The following is a 16,003-nucleotide window of genomic DNA, read 5'->3' as shown; positions in this document are numbered from 1 at the left end:
CCAGCGAGTCCCCCGTGCCCTCTTTCCCCCTTCGACCCATTCTTCTTCCCCCACTCCATCTCCCTGCCTGGCCCCTTCTCCCCTCTCTCAGCCCCTCTTTTCCCCCTTTCTCGTCCTCTCGCCCCCTTTCCCACCTTCTTCTTCTCCTCCCCATCCCCTCTTCTCTCCACTCATCCCTTATTCTTCCCCCCTTGCCCCCTCTTTTATGCCCCTCTCTTTTCCCCTCATCCTCTCTTTCTCCTCTGACCCGTGTCCCCTCTCCAGGCTCGCCCCCCAGCTCACCAGAGTTTCTACGGGGCGGCGGCGCAGCTGAAGCTGCTGCTGGAGGTTCCCGAGCAGCTCTGGGGGGCGGTGGAGGGGGGCCGGTACCTGCCCGCGGCCCGGCTCCACCTGCTCGCAGCCCACCTGCGCCGGCAGCTCCAGCTGGACACCCCCCGAGCCCGCTCCAGCCCCATCCTCGCCCGGTTCCCCATCCTGCTGCGACAAGTGGCGGCCGCCAGCCACCTCAGGGGTGCCGGGACCGGGGCACGGGAAGGGCTGGATGAGGAGGGGGTGAGGCCCTGGCACGGGTTACCCAGAGAAGTTGTGGCTGTCCCATCCCCTGAAGTGTCCGAGTGCCCCATCCTGGAAGTTGGATGAGACTTGGAGCAACCTGGTCTAGGGGAAGGGGTTTGGAAGTGGGTGATCCTTAAGTTCCCTCCCAACCCAAACCATTCCCTGATTCACCTCAGACACGGCCCAGGGAAGGCAGGACAGAAATCAGCTGCAGCAAGGTCCTAGGAGGCTCTGCCTGAGGCAGCTGCACCTGGATGGCACAGGAAAGCCCCTGGCAGGATGCCCGGGCTGTGGCAGGTGTCAAAGGTGGGAGCACAGGGCTCCAGGAATTCCCCTGGAAAGCCGGCAGGCGGGAAAAGAGGGATGTGAGGGAATATCCTGGGGGCTGCAGCTGACAGGGACCAGGGGGCTCCATCAGGTAACGGGACAGGACTAACAGGGATTTAGGGAGATCCTTTCCAATCCAAACCGTTCCACGAGCTTGGGACGGAAACCATCTCACCAGTCCTGTAACACCCAGATACAAGTGGGACAGTGTGGGGAAAGCAACCCCCTTGCCTTGGCAGTCCCCACACAGCCACACCTGAACGCGTGGCTCGGGCGGTGACTCCCGGTTCCCGTGGCAGATCCACCATCCTGCAGGAGAGCAAGGCCCTGCTGCGCTGCCCGACGGGCTCGGACCAGGCGGTGGCCGAAGCCCTGTGTGCCATCATGCTGCTGGAGGACAGCTCCCCACGCCAGGCCCTGGCCGACTTCCTGCTGGCCAGGAAACTGGCCATCCAGCAGCTGCTCAACCAGCCACACCACGGTCAGTGCCACGGGGCCGCTCCTTGGGAAGGTCGGGGTGAGCTTTCCCTTCCTCTCCTCCTGCCCCCGGAGCAGGGATGGGTGATTGCCACAAAAATTAACAGTTCTCAGGGGCTTTGGCCAAGCCCAGCGGTAATGGGGAAGCAGGGGGACACGAGGATGAGTCCTTTGCCCTCCAGCCCTTACCTGGAAGGGACCGCAGGCCTTGGAAGACGGTGCCACTGACCTGTGCTGAAGGGCTGCCTTGGCTCAGAGTCACCTCTCTGCAGGTGCAGGTATCAAAGCTCAGGTGTGTTCCCTGATGGAGCTGCTCACCACCACCCTGTACCAGGCCCACGCTGTCTTCTACACCGTGCCCGAGGGGATGGCCCCGGATCCAGCCCTGCCCTGTGGGTTGCTCTTCTCCACCCTGGAGAGCACCACGGGCCAGAACCCCGCAGGTGAGCCCTGCAGCTGCCCAGGTGTGCAGGCAGGAGGGTGCACCGTGCTGGGCTGATCCCTGACTGTGATTCCAGGGAGAGGAGGGGTGCTGGAGGAGGATTTGAAGCTGAGCAGCTGGTTCAAGTACCTGCCTGAGTCCGTGGTGGAATTCCAGCCCACCCTGCGGACCCTGGCACACCCCATCAGCCAGGAGTACCTCAGGGAGACCCTGCAGCAGTGGATCACCATGTGAGTGGGACAGGGCAATGCCAGCCTGGCTGACTTCCTCCTCATCCCCTCATCCTCCTCATCCTTCGCCCTCAGTTAAGCAGCCAGAGGCAGCACAGCGCATCCAGCAGCCGGGCACCCTGTGCCAGGGCCTCACCCCCCTCACAGAGGTGAAACTTTGCCTCCAGGTGCAGCGATGACATCAGGACAGGGGTCAGGACCCTGCTGGTGTACGTGAAGAGCATGAAGGGGCTGGCAGGGATCCGTGACGCCGTGTGGGAGCTGCTGTCCAGCGAGTCCTGCAGCCACAGCTGGGAGGCCGTGTGCCGTCGCCTGCTGGACAGGCCCGTGTCCTTCTGGGAGGAGCTGCTGCAGCAGCTCTTCCTGGACAGGCTGCAGGTGGGTGCTGTGCTGTGGGGAGCCCTGTGCTGTGCCCCCAGTTGTTGTCTCACCCCGCCCACGCTGCACTGAGGGTGTGTTGAAGTGGCACATTGGAATTGGTTTTTTCCTCCTCGTTGTGTTGCAGACTCTGACCAAAGAAGGCTTTGACTCCATCTCAAGCAGCTCCAAGCAGCTGCTGGCTTTAGCCTTGCAGGAGTTGGAAGTGAAAGCCGGCAGCTGTGCCCTGAGCAAGCAGATCCAGCTGGAACACAACGTGGCGCTGTTCCTGTGGTCGGAGAGCCCCGGGGACCTGCCCGGGGACGCGGCGTGGGTCAGCGTGGGGCAGCGCGGGCCCTTCGCCAGGAGCGGGCTGGCCATGAAGGCACAGGCGCTCACTCCGTGCGTGCAGAGCTTCTGCTCCACGCTGGACTCCAAGCTGAAGGGCAGGCTGGGGGATGTCCTGTCCTACCTCCCCACGGATGACTCTGTCCCCAAGGAGCCCGCGGGGCCGCTGCGCTCTGCCTTCGACCGCGCTGGGGCCGGGAGCAGCTCCAGAGTGCCCAGAGCCAGCTGGGCCCCCCTGGGGATGCCAGGCTCAACGCCGTGCTCTTCATGGCGAGGCTGTGCCAGGCCCTGCCCGAGCTGTGCCCGCACCTGCAGCGCTGTGTCCTGGGCCAGGCAGGCGGCGCAGAGTTGGCACCCAAGGAACCGCGCTCTGCCAAGAAACTGGGCAAGGGCAAAGCCCAGGAAGTGTCCCCCGAGCTGGCCAAGTGGCAGGGGGTGAAGGCAGAGCTCCTGCAGCAGAGCCTGTTGGCTTATCAGCTCTGGAGCTCAGCTGTCACCAAAGTAAGGAGCTGTTTCCCTCCTCAGAGATGCTTTTTGGGGAGGGGTTCCCTCACTGGGGCAGCGCTGGCTGCCGAGAGCTCCCTGGGGGCGGCTCCAGGGGAATGGTCTCCATAGGATTCGCTTTGGGAGGTGCAGGGATACAGCAGGTCACAGGCAGGGTGGGCTGGCTGGCCTTGCTCCTGGCAGAGCTGTCCTGTGATCGGGGCTTTCATTTTCCTGCTCCAGGGTCTGGTTCAGGGCTTCACCCACACGCTGCTGCTCGACACAGCTGGGTCTGTCCTGGCCACAGCCACCAACTGGGATGAGATTGAAATCCAGGAGGAAACCGAGTCTGGGAGCAGCGTGACGTCAAAGATCCGGCTGCCTGTGCAGGTATGAGGAACAGCCTGTGGGAGGAGCCCAGCACTGTGTGCCAGAACCACTTGCTGAGCTGCTGGGGAGGTTGTTTGGTGTCACGAGCAGAGGACCAGACACTCTCTGGTGCTCTCTGAGACACTCACCTCGTGAGGACAAAGGTCAGAGGAAGGAAATAGGTCATTGTCACTGCTTATGAGCAAGGTTGGCCCAGATCCTGTACAACTGAGCCAGAGGAGGACTTAGGCCTGTTTTAAACACAGAGGTTCCAGGAGAGAGATTTCATGGAAGTTGGATGCACTGAAGGACAGGGCTGCAGCGGTGGGACTGTGGAATCCTCAGGGAACTGAGGCATGTGGCTTCCCAAGGGTGTGGTGGCACAGGAAGGAGCTCACAGGGACAGAGCAGGTGGCAGTGGCGAGGAGGGTCAGGCCTGGAGTGAGTTCTGTATTTGCACAGCATGGGAGGGGCTGGATGGGGAAATGCAGTGAACCTTATCCAGAGAATTCTATCTGGAATGTGAGGATCTGAGGGAAAAAGCAGCTGGGGGGGAACCCGGGAGGCCCAGGAGATGAGGGAGGGAGTAACAGCCCCAGGGGGTGGGTGGGCAGAGCAGGGTCTGGGCTGACAGAAGAGGCACAAGCAATTCTCACTGCACTCAGTGTCTGGTAAAGTCTTTTGGGGACTTAAGAAGCTGCTGTAACCCAAAATCTGGGGTGTCAGTAAATCAGACCCTGTGAGGTGCCCGAGCCAAGCTGTGGGGCAGAGCTTTGTGGCTGCTGAGGAGGTGGGACACCCCCAGCACCCATGTGAAGGCACGTGGAAGGGAATGGAGCTTACAGACCACGTGCAAATAAACCCTGTTCTCCCCAGCCCTCGTGGCACGTGCAGTGCCTCCTGTTCAGCCTGTGCCAGGAGGTGAACAGGGTCGGTGGTCACACCCTGCCCAAGGTCACCCTGCAGGAGCTGCTGAGGAGCTGCCTGGCAGAGGTGCTCGCTGCCTATGAGAAGCTGGTGGAGCAGAAGCAGGAGAAGGTACCGGGGTGTGGGATGGGAGCAGGGCTGGGAAGGCAGGGACACAGCCAGCTCCTGGAACAGAAAATGCCTGTCCATGACAGCTGGAAAGGGGACACCCTTACACTCACCCTGCCTCCCCCAAAACTGAGGCAGAAGGGGAGCAGACACCAGATTTCACACTCTGGTTGTGCCTTGGGGTTGGTGTTCTCAAGCATTCTCCCTTGGGCAGCCTCCCCTGTGCCAGGGAGGAGCCCCATTCCTGCCTGTCCTGTGTGCAGAGGCCGGACAGCTTCCCCCTGACCCAGAGCAGGGCTCTGCAGTTACTCTATGACCTGAGGTACCTCAGCATCATCCTGACAGCCAAGAGTGAGGACACAAAACCCAGCAGGATCAAGCAGGACTCCGGGTATGGTGCATTCTGGGGCTCACATCCTTCAGCAGTGCTTTGGGGGGCTCTAAAACAGTGCACAGACACTGAGCTCATCCTCAGAACAGAGGAGGGCTGGGATTCTGTGGCCAAGGGCTGAGGCAGTGGGCACCCCCCTCCTCGTGTCCATGGGGATACCCTCAGAGGATGCCCCAGAGAGGGCAGTTAAGCTTCCAGCCAAGAGTTAAAGCTTGTATAAGCTCCAGCCTTGCGCACTGAGGCGTCTCTGTGGGGGTACCACCGGGAGCAGGTTCCTGCTGCTGGGGTTGTGTAAGAGCTGGGAACCCTTGGGTCAGCTGCCGTTCTGCTGAGTAATTCCTGTTCTGCCCAGTCACCCCAGACAGGAAATCCCTGGCTGCTTCAGAGCTGGCATCACCAGGCTGTCAGCCCTGACAGGAGCCCTCTGCTCTGCTTGCAGGATTGAGAAGGTCATTGACTTCCTGGAGGGACACATCGATCCCTTCGACCTGGATGTCTTCACCCCACACCTGAACGGGAACCTGAACCGCCTGGTGCAGAGAACCTCGGTAGGGAGCAGGGCGGGAGCAGGGCTGCAGAATGCCCTCAGCAGGGCAGCTGGGGTGCCTTGGAACTGCGTCATGCTCGAGATAAACACTGGCACTTCCGCGGCAAGGGGAGAGCGTTCGGTGCCAGCTGAAGATAAGAGGAGCTGGCTGAGCCGGCTGTGTGTGGGGCTGGCTGAGCTTTATCTAACAGGATTCACTGGAGCCTGTGCAACACTAATTGAGTTAAGTAGTGCTGAAACAGGTCTGGGACTCAGCTGTGGGAATAATTAAACACAAGACTTAAGAGGGGAAAGGGAGACACTTCATGTTCAAACTCAGCGCTGATGGTGTGCCCGTGGACTCACCACGTACTGCGGGGTCAGCTCTGCAGGAACCCCAAATCCTGGTGCCTTCCAGCTTCTGTTCCCCAAATCCAAGCGGCTCCTTGTGCCTTCCAGGTTCTCTTTGGCCTGCTGACTGGGACAGAGAACCAGTACACGAGCAGGGGCAGCGCGCTGAGCTCACAGGAGCTCCACAACATCCTGCCCTTAGCGTCCAGCCAGATCAGGTGAGGCACCCAGCTCTTGCAGGCATTCTCCTGCCTCTGGGAAGCTGCTCTGGAAGTGCTGCTTCCTACATTTCTTTCTTCCATCTCTTAAGGTTTGGACTTCTGCCACTGAGCATGTCAAGCTCCCGGAAGAGCAAGTCCACTGCCAGGAGCACAGAAAGAGTCCAGGTTGGTGTTTGAACTGAGCTGTAAAAATAGGAATATTTTCCCGATATTCATTGTCCCCCCAACACTCGAGCTTGTGGGGAAAGAAGAAAGTAGCCAAGCATTATTTCACCTGATTTTTATTTTCAGTAAAATGAATCATTACGGCAGCACAGCAGGAGATGGGTTGGATTTCTCCAGGATCCTCCAAACCTCCCCTCCCTTTGCCCCTGTGGTTTTGGGGCCACTGCTCTGTGGCAGAGCAGGCAACACCCACCCTGCAGAGGCTGTGGGGATTTACACGGATGAGGGCAATGCATCAAAGACAACTCATTAAATAGGGCTGCAAGAAAGACCGAAGGACAATAGCTAATGCTTTAACTTCTTTCCAGTGGGATGCTGCCCTGTAACCCCCGAGGAGGCCTGGCCAGGTACCCCAGCTGTGTGAGGAGTGTCCTGCTGCTCCCCTGCTGCTGAGCTGTAGCAGCCAATCTTTCTGTTGCTCCATCTCGCCCAGTTTAAAACATCTGCTTAGATGGAGCTCTGTGTGCTGGGTGAGAGCCAAGGAATACCTCACTGCCGTGGGAAGCAGCAATTAATGTTTCCTTTGGTTATTACCAGCCCAATCCGTCTGTGGTGGTCTTGGCAAGTGGGACAAGTTGCTGAGTCTTGACAAGAGCCAAGACAAGAGTTAAAGGCCTGGTTTTACCAGTGTCATTTGAGATGATGTTCAATTTGCAACTCTCCTTCTCCATTACTCAGAACCATTAAGGATCAGACCCAGCAGAAGGGGTGTTTAAAAGCCCAGAACCTCCCAATGAAGGTATTCCTTACCTCTCACAGCTCAGTTGGAGTAGAGCATAGAAGTGTGCAGCGATGTCTGGCTCGTTCTGTCACTCTCCTCAGCTGCTGTGCTGTGCTCAGCACACCTGTGTCCTGTGCTAGCCACACTTCCCAGGATCCCTGACAGATGCTTGCTCCTTCTTCAATGCTAAAACCCTTCTGGAGAGGTGAAAATCTGCAGTTCTCCAAGAACAGCTCCTGCAAGGGCACCAGCTGTGTTTCTACCACGCTGTGATCCCTTGCTCTGAGAGCAACAGCCCCTGCCCTGCTGCCCAGAGGGTTCTGAGGAGCATTCAGGGGTTTCATGAGCAGTGAGTGACATCTGCCAAGCGCCTGTTGCTGACAGCAGCGAGGTGCTGTGCCGTGGCCCCGTGTGTGTCTGTCACTAACGCCAGCAGTGACGCCGCTCCGGCTGCCTGGGGACAGCGGCTGTGCCGTGGTTCCACCTTGCAGCTCCTGTTGATGAGGGTATGGAGGGAGCCAGGGGGGTGCTGTGATAGTCAGAGTCACTTTTGTCTTTCCAAAGGGCCAGGCTGCAGCTCCCGTGCTGCCCAGAGAGGATGAGGCGGCGCGCCCGGGCTCCCTGTTCCGGCAGCTCGTCACCGAGGACGAGGACATGGTGGCACCGTCCCTCTTCAAGCTGGGCTGGCTCTCGGGCATGACCAAGTGAGGCAGCAACCAATAAAACTGCTCTGGGTGTTTGTCTTCACTGAGATCTCTGTGTCCCCTTGGCAGGAGCGGTGACACCTCCGGGATTGTCAGTACTTCCCATCCTCAGCCAGAGCAGGGCGTGTCACGGGAACCAGGCACAGCTTGGATTGTCCTTGTCCCCTGGCTGCTGGAACGGAGGTGGAGCTGCTCTTTCACCTCCTATCCTTACATTGTAAAGTCAAATTAAAGAAAAAAATGCCAAAACAACCTACACACTAACAGAAAACAAAACATTTCACAGCTGGAAAGGGGTGCTGGAGCCGGGTAGGACTCCCGTGCCCTTCAGGCACCACCACCCTGCTCTAAGTGGCCCCTGCAGCACCTGCCCGACCTGTCCTGGGTCTAAAGTCACATTTCCCTTCCAGTCCTGCAGCAGTGAAGCTCATGAGAGAAGCCTCATCACCCTGAGCTGGGTGGGAGCTCACAGCTCACAGGCCTAAGGACCTGCACTCACTGCTCCTATTCTCACTAGCTCTAAATGCTCAAAAAATTATGGTGCCAAATCATTTTTTAACTAGTTTATTGAAATTAAAAAAAGACTTATAAAACTGAAGAGGAACGCTTAAGAGAACTTTACAGAAAGCAACAACTTGCTAACAAACAGATTAGGCAGTCGATTGGAATTGGACAGTTTGCAATCCTATAACACACATGTGGACTCCTCAGTCTCCTCTTGCCACGTACTTTAGAACCACCCCAAAAAGAATCCTATAAAAATTGCTTCAAAGCCCCTTTTGCATTGCAATAGTGCAGCAAACCACAAGTAAACAATCTCCTGTTAACCTGTTATTTCAAATATAGACTGAAAAGGCAACAGGCAATTTTGTGCAATTCCATTTTAACAAACTTTGAAGTTGAAATATCAAATCTACACAGTGCTGTCCCTTCACAGAAGGCAGGGAGCTGCTGGGTCATCATGTAGGGAGGCGTCCCCGGCTCTGTAGGCTGTGGAAGTGGGCTTCCTTCAGGATCTGGTTGATGTGGAAGTAAGGACCTTGGCTTAGTGCAGACTGCTCGTGGAAGGGCTGGGAGGAGACAGGGCTGGATCCTGCAATCCTGGGGTTGAGGCTGGACTCTGCTCTGTCGGGGCTGTTGATGCTGCTGCTGCTACAGCTGCTGCTGCTGCTGCTCCCGCTGTCACTGCTGGAGGACTGGGACACACAGAGGGTGAACAGCAACATCAGACATTTCTTCCTCACCCCACGGAAGCAAACCTTTAGGAGAAATCCCTCCCTTCCACGTTTCCAGCCTGATGGACTGAATAAATCCACCTTGGCATGGAGAGGCTGTTGTTGCCCACACCCGTGTCACAGAGCTGAAGGGACAAGCCTTCACCCGGGCTTCAGTGACCTCTGGGATGTTGGATTTCAATCCTTCCCAGTTAAACCCCTCAGCTCTGCCCCCAGCCCCACGTTAGCACTAGTGAAGTTTGCTGGATTCATCTGAGAATTGGAAAATAAAGAGCATTCCCAGGGAGCTGCACGTGTCAGTACAGGCAGGCAGGGCAGGTTTGGCACACCTGCTCTAGCAGAGGTTTGAGGGAAGCACCATGCAAGCATTTTCCTAGGAGGCAATCCTAAAGTGACACCTGAAGCACCCAAAGCAAGAGGCTGTTAGAAACCAACGCACACAACACCCATTCGAAGTCTCTGAACACCCTGACATCGAGTACTCCTCTCCCAGTTAAGCACTCCATGGCAGTGCTAACTGGAAGTGTTCCATAGCAATTCCATACCAATTTACTTGACGTGACAGTGAAAGAGCAACAGGCACCAAAGATGTCCTCATGCAGCAAAAAGAACTCAGCACTGGACTGGAATAAGAGGCCAGGGCTCATCTGCCAGCATTTAGGATAACCGCGTTTCATGGGAATGGCTGGAAGAGCATTTGCCGTCATCATAAGGGATTCAAAGACACAAAACTGCTTGGCTCACACCGTTTTAAGGGCTGCTAAGGAAAGGTTCCATTAGTCCCAGCTGGAATATTTTAGTTCTGTGTGATCTGCTGGTCAGGACCTGCAAATATTTGGGTGAGTCAATCAGCAAGTGGCTACTCTGCTGTCCCATAAATGATTCATAAAAGCAGAGTAAGTGACAGCAGCTAAAAAAACCTACATTTTTCTAAGCATTAAGCCACAGAAGTCAAAGCTTTGTGGCCACAGCAGAGGAGGACAAATTTCGAGAAATCCTCAGGGATTTACCAGTCAGCACCACTTCCAGTGCCCGGAGTAACTCAGGAATGGTGCAAACTGCACCCAGCAGTGTGTCCAGGGAGGCACTGTGGCTGTTTGGGGTGGAACACAACCCTCCCCCCGGCCCTGATCCGCCATCGATCCCGACCATCCAACCCTAACAAATTCCTTTGTTTTGCTGAGCACCAAAAATGCTTCAGCTCTGAGGGAGCACAGCAAGCCAAGCCAAGGGCCCCAGGCTGCGAGGAGAGAGAAACACACAGCAGGGTCATTCCCGAGGGGGGACAATGGAACCACGGGAGCAACCAGCTCCTCTTCCTAAATCTAGAGAGGGAGAGAGCCCCGGAAGGACAGGGAGGAGCTGGGGGTGGTGCTGGGCAGCCCAGCTGCTGTTGCAGAGCAGCACAAAGAGTCACACGCGATGCTGGAGGGGTCAGGGCAGCCTTGGAGAGAAACCCACCGCACAGGACACTTTGTTTCCTTTTAGTCTGCGCTCCTTAGTGAGCTTCGTTACAGCCACCTTCTGCAAATCAAGGCAAAAATGCACATGAGAACCTGGCCTCGCTTGCTGCTCGCGTTTCACATCTCAACAAACATTTTCCAGCTGTTAGTAGCGATTATTTTGTGCGTCTCGGAGGTTTGTAAAGCCGGCAGAGTGTCCTGGGACGTGCTTCTGACACCTCAGGCTGGTGACAGATGTGGTTGGTCAGACCCTCTTTATTTCCAGTTCTCTGTGCAAAGATTCACTAGCACTGGCACCCCTTTGTCATTGCCCAAATCACATGGAGCACCTACCATGTCCCCAGGCTGTGGTGCGCATTCTGTAACGCATTTGGACTACAATCAGACAAGAAAAGAATCCTTGAAGTCATCAAGTCAGCAAGACAGGCATCAACAAAGCTTTACAGGGGCAAAGCAAAGCAGCCCAGTGACATTCAAGAATAATCAAAAGGGTATCTTCAAGGTTTACTGGGCTCATTAACCCTTAACATCACACTTTAAGTTTTAAAACAAACAAATGTCCCGTTAAATGTGCAGATCTGTGCCAATCCCTCCTGACAGGAACTGGAGAGAGCCACTCAGCCCCCGCTGCTCTCAGCATCTCCCGAGGTGAGTTTAACAGAGCCACGATCTGGTTTTAGTTAGAACTGAAGACCAGCCCTTCCCGCAAGAGAGGGGGACAAGAACTTTGATTTGCTCTCTGCCAAGAACCCGGCGGTGCTTCAATCCTGGCACCAGCCAGAACAAAGAGGAACTACGAGAAATTCGGGTTTGCAGAAGTTATTCAGGAAGGAAAGGGTCAGCCAGAACACTCGGGACTCGCTTCCTTCCCTGGGAAAATGAGAGCAAAGGGTTTTCCTTGGTGATTCCCCAGGCTGCAGAGCACAACTGGGAATCTCAGCATTCCTGTGAGTGCGATTCCCCTTGCAGGATCCACTACAACTTCTCCTGGCTTGATTTGGGGGCAAGCAATGGATTTCTACCCAAATCCCAGGGCAAACAACACAGCTGAGCTCCTGGAAAAGGGAGGACAGGCTGAACAGGAAGTGAAATTCCGTGGCCAAGGCTCTGCCTCGCTAATGTTTAACGTTGGCTGCAGCTCCAGCCCCGTGTCTGTGCCTGTCCACGGACTGAACCCCAGAGCTGAGGTTTCTGTCACCCTCAGGGTGGCTGTAACCTGGGAGCGGTTTTTTGCAGGAATGGCACATCCTTACAGCACCTGGCCAAAAAGCAGCACTGATGGAGATTGAAGGGAATCTGTTTCCATCCTGTGAAAGCTGAAGTCAGGGGTGCTGCCTGTCCTGGGTGAAAGGATAATCCAGTGGGGGAAAACACCAAATCCTTTGGAATCGGATCTGGTTCGGTGAGCAGTGGGATTCAAAGTGAGGGACTGAGGGATAACATCACAGAACAGCCCAGGTTTGAACTGCCACTAAGGAAAAACCTCCCTTCACCTCATTCTCCAGAGCAAAATGTGTAAGAGATCCTGGAAAAAAAAAAAAAAAAAAGGGAAGAGATCCTGCCAAAAGCCAAGTCCTGTTTAAAGTGCAGCTGCCTGATTGCCACCCTGAGGTTGTGTTGTTCGCAAAGAGGGAACAGTCAATTTGAACTCAAACAGGCCACAGGAATCAGGACTTTGGTAATGTTTCACAGAAAGCAGGTGTGTAACCCCCTGCGATGAAAAGCGACTCTCACGTGCTCTCGGAAGTCACAAATTGCTCCCACTCCCCCTTTCCCAGTCAATACCCCAAAACCCGTGGGGATTTTTAACCAGCAAGAGGTGTCTTTGCAGGCAGCAAAGTATCAGGAAACTAAATACAAGTGTTACAAACTGGCTGAGACTTTCCAAGTGACACCAATCGGAAGCACTCATGCACAATGAGCACAAGGATTTCTCCCTTTGGCACAGGAAGTCCTTAACCAAATGTTGGAATAATACAGATTTAATCTCGTGGCTTGAATTTTTGGGCATGCTCAGTTCAGGGATCTGACAAGAAAACAAGCCAAAAAAAAAAAAAAAGATAGAAAAAGCTCCATTCATCAGGAGAAAACACTGGGAATTCTGTTCCCCAGAGAACGGGGCCGGTGGTGTTTGGGAAGCTGTGTCCACATTCCTCAGCAGTGAGAGCTCCTCCCTGCCTCCCACCAGGGTTTAATGTGTTAAAACCAGACTTTTACCAGGCAAGTGCATGCAAGAAGCAGAGTCTCTGTTAGGCTGAGCAGTGACCTTGCCCTGGGTCAGCCATGCCCGAGCTGTTCCCTCGCAGCACCCAGGAAACCAGGCCAGGGTTAAGGTCACCCCTCCTGTGTGGCCACAAACCCACTGCCAGTCCTGCTTTTAGTGGCTCTGCCCAAACACCAGGTGTTTACACGACAAGCAAAGGTGCTTCTGCCACTCACCATCAGGGGTTTTCCTGATATCCTTAATTTCATTACTCCTACTTCAATCCCTCGTTCCACACTAAATCCGTCCTCCTCCCGCCACAAAGCTGCTTTAGCCTTTAACTACTCTACACACACGGAGGGGTTTGACCTGTTGGACAAGTGATTCAGTGTCAGATGGCAACAAACCAGGGCTGCTTCTCCCCATCACACCCCAAAATGCAAAGTCTCCCTCCTGAAAAAACAGCAACACAGCAACCAGGGCAGTTCTAATCCTGGAGAATTCCTTCATGATGGGCAGCAGCTCCTAAAGCATTTTCCAGCAGTGTCCTATCACATAATCTACCTGTATAGGTTAAAAGAGTCTCCCTCACAACAGCAATGTATTAATATACATTTGGAACCATTTCCAGATTATAAAAGAGCTCAAAGTTACACAGCAATTAAATATTTTCTGCGGAGTATAATTAACAGTTGAATAACCCAGTTAATTCTGTAATAATTCAGACTGTAATTGCTCATTACAGTCCACCTTCAAAGAGAAAAGGCTCTAAAAAACCAAGGATATTTGCAAAACCTTCAAAGAAATTAATTTCATTAACTTCCAGGGATGCAGACCAGGAGGGGGCCTCTGCTCTGCACCCTCTTCTCCACGAATGTTTTGCAACACAAGGACGTTGCTCACAGTGAATTTTCAGGTGATTCACACAGGTGACATCTCAGGAAATCTGGCAGCAGTTGGGAAATCAGCGAATTTTTTTTAAGAAAAGCAATCTCAAACTGCAGCAAGAGAACACCTGTCTGGTGAGGGGTAAGAAAACAACAGAGTTTATCCCACATCCAGAAAAAAAAATCGTGGAAAATATGAGACAAAACCAAATCGTTTGAGTCTGAGTGTTCTGGCTGTGAACAAGTCTTGCTTAAGCTGAGCAGCTCTATCAGAGCATTTTTTCCACATCAGATAAGGCCTGCCTGGAATGTGTTTTGTCTTTCTCCCACAAATAACCACCTCACTGTAAGTACAGGCAGAGCTGATGGTCAGGCAAAGCGAGCACAGGGACACATCCACCCTCACCATCCCCTCAGCTCTGGTCACAGCTCATCCCACACAGCAAAACCAGACATGGCAGGGAATTATTTCCCTGGGTGTTGCAAAGCAGGATTTGGAATTTCTTCCCAGAAATATTCAGACCAGGGATAACCAGGCTCACTGGAAATGCTGATTTCCAAACTGCCCTTTACAGATTTCAGCCTCTGATGTCACCAAGTCAAACCTCACCACGTCAAACACAAAGCTAAGAAATAAAAATTTTTAAAAATGCACAAGATATTCCAGCTGCTGTGGAAATGCAGCACGGAAGGCAAGTGGATTTGCCTGGGAAGGCTCTCACCTCAGTGTCCCACGAGTCCTGCAGGACAGTGTTCCTGGTGCTACGCTTTGTCTGGGGAACGTGACCATCATCTTCATTGCCATTCCTTCTCCTTTTCCTACAGGAAATTCAGGGGGAAAATAAATGATCAGCTCGCTGATCTACCTTCTGGTTTGTTCTCTGAAGGCACCCAAAAAAGCAGGAACACTTGATAAATTAATGCAGGACGCATCCAGACCCCCGAGGTGCTGTGGACTCTCATATTCCCCTTTTAGCTGCTGCCTAAGGGCACAGAGAAAAAGATCCTGTTTCTCACAAGCTGTTTCCTGTCAGTTTAAGGGACGTGGACTCACATTAAAATCATCCTTCTAAATAAACTCGTTTAACAATTGTCAGCCTTGCACATCTAAAAATAATCCCTGCACTCGGAGTGACACCTGACAGGCCGGGGACAGCACCAGGACAAGTGGCAGTGACTACATTTTCAATGAACACCCAATTATTCACCTGCTCACACCACCCCACAAGGGCTTTCTTTAGTCTCTACAAACGCTGACAGTGTTTGGAGTCAAGCCACATTCCAAAACAATCATATTTCCCACGTGGAAATAAGGTTTTGTCAGGAAACACCTCGTGGAAAACAAACTCGTCCCTGTTTCTGATGTATTTGCCACCCTCTCGTGACATCTTGTACTGTTTGGCCTGGTAGGTACAAGTTTTAACCTAATTTTTATCCAAATCTTTGCAGACATCAAGGCAAAGCGGAGTTTGGAGGAGGATAATGGGATGGGGGCGGTGCTAATATTCCCAGATTAGAGGAGACAGAGGGAAGACCTCAAAGACCAGGTTGGACAGGGCTTGGAGCAACCTGGAATACTGGGAAGTGTCCCTGCCCATGGCAGGGGGTGGGACTGGATGAGATTTAAGGTCACTTCCAACCCAAACCATTCAGCGATTCTTTGACATCGACACAGCAGCTGATCCCCAGCAGCATCCCAGAATCCCTGTCCACAGAATTTCCACACCAACATCAAACGATTTTCCCCCACCATACAAATGTGACAAGTCAGCCAGGATCTCAGCAGCTTCCAAAACACAGGACGGAGCTGTTTTGGTGCCTAAAATTAATCCGTGCTCGAATGAGTCAAAACAGACCGAGGGAGGTATTTATAACTGGATCCTTTCTCACAGCCAGGCTGTGCAGCAGCCTCAGCTGCCAGGATTTGGCCCACGCCTACAGCCCAGCGCTGCCTCCCCGCTCGCCATCCCTGCGAGCACAGGCACCAAACGCTGTCCCCCGGCTGCCCCCGGGCCCGGAACGCTCTCTGCGGAAGGGACATTCTCCCCTCACCCCGCCTTTGCCTCTGGATCCTTCCTTTCCTCAACACCTGCAGTGACCCCGACACCTCCAGTCCAGCTCGGACAGGGCTGGGAGCACCCTGGGCTACGGAAGGTGTCCCTGCCCACGGCAGGGGTGGAACGGGAAGGGCTTTAAGGTCCCTTCCACCCCATTCCCTGACTCCATGATCCCCCACTGCCTCACAGCTCCGGCCCAGCTCCCACCCGCTCCATGATCCCTCTGGTTCCTCCGCCACCAGGCCGAGAATCCCCCCCGAACCCTCTGCATCCTCGACGTCCCTTCGACCTCCCGAACGCACCGCACCTCCCCGCCCGAAACCTTTCACCCCGCAGCCCCATTTAATCCCTCCCAGCGCTCGGGGGCCGCTCTCCCCTTTCCCACCCCTCACCCCC

At 54.4% G+C, this 16,003-nt stretch overlaps 2 protein-coding genes across 5 annotated transcripts in view; one reads left to right on the top strand and one right to left on the bottom strand.

Moving 5' to 3' along the window:
• Positions 1 to 246: 246 nt before the first annotated feature.
• Positions 247 to 7,805, top strand: COG1 (component of oligomeric golgi complex 1; the record flags this gene model as incomplete). The annotated part of the gene is given in 14 exon segments (XM_017730788.1): positions 247 to 509; positions 1,182 to 1,363; positions 1,632 to 1,802; positions 1,878 to 2,031; positions 2,199 to 2,409; positions 2,537 to 2,921; positions 2,924 to 3,237; positions 3,463 to 3,609; positions 4,465 to 4,626; positions 4,887 to 5,014; positions 5,454 to 5,562; positions 6,000 to 6,109; positions 6,202 to 6,277; positions 7,623 to 7,805. Coding segments are annotated over 14 exon segments (2,556 nt in total), but the record flags the coding sequence as incomplete, so codon positions are not given.
• A 505-nt stretch (positions 7,806 to 8,310) lies between these two features.
• The window catches only part of FAM104A (family with sequence similarity 104 member A), a 21,468-nt gene continuing 13,775 nt past the window's right edge, over positions 8,311 to 16,003 (bottom strand). Inside the window, exons 2-4 of one of the 4 annotated variants that reach the window (XM_017730384.1) lie at positions 14,273 to 14,372; positions 10,794 to 10,835; positions 8,311 to 8,958 (exon numbers count right to left, since the gene is read on the bottom strand). In XM_017730384.1, the coding sequence (XP_017585873.1) occupies positions 8,722 to 8,958; positions 10,794 to 10,835; positions 14,273 to 14,372 (379 nt within the window). In that variant the 3' untranslated portion in view covers positions 8,311 to 8,721. Of the gene's footprint in view, positions 8,959 to 10,458; positions 10,522 to 10,793; positions 10,836 to 12,899; positions 13,024 to 14,272; positions 14,373 to 16,003 lie in introns of those variants that run through there. The other 3 variants (XM_017730378.1, XM_017730396.1, XM_017730392.1) reach the window with 3 other exon arrangements.

This window comes from Corvus brachyrhynchos, unplaced genomic scaffold, assembly GCF_000691975.1.
Source record: "Corvus brachyrhynchos isolate BGI_N302 unplaced genomic scaffold, ASM69197v1 scaffold340, whole genome shotgun sequence".
Classification (NCBI taxonomy): Eukaryota; Metazoa; Chordata; class Aves; order Passeriformes; family Corvidae; genus Corvus; species Corvus brachyrhynchos.
Note: the sequence above shows the minus strand (reverse complement) of the source record. Positions and strands in the feature narration are given on the sequence as shown.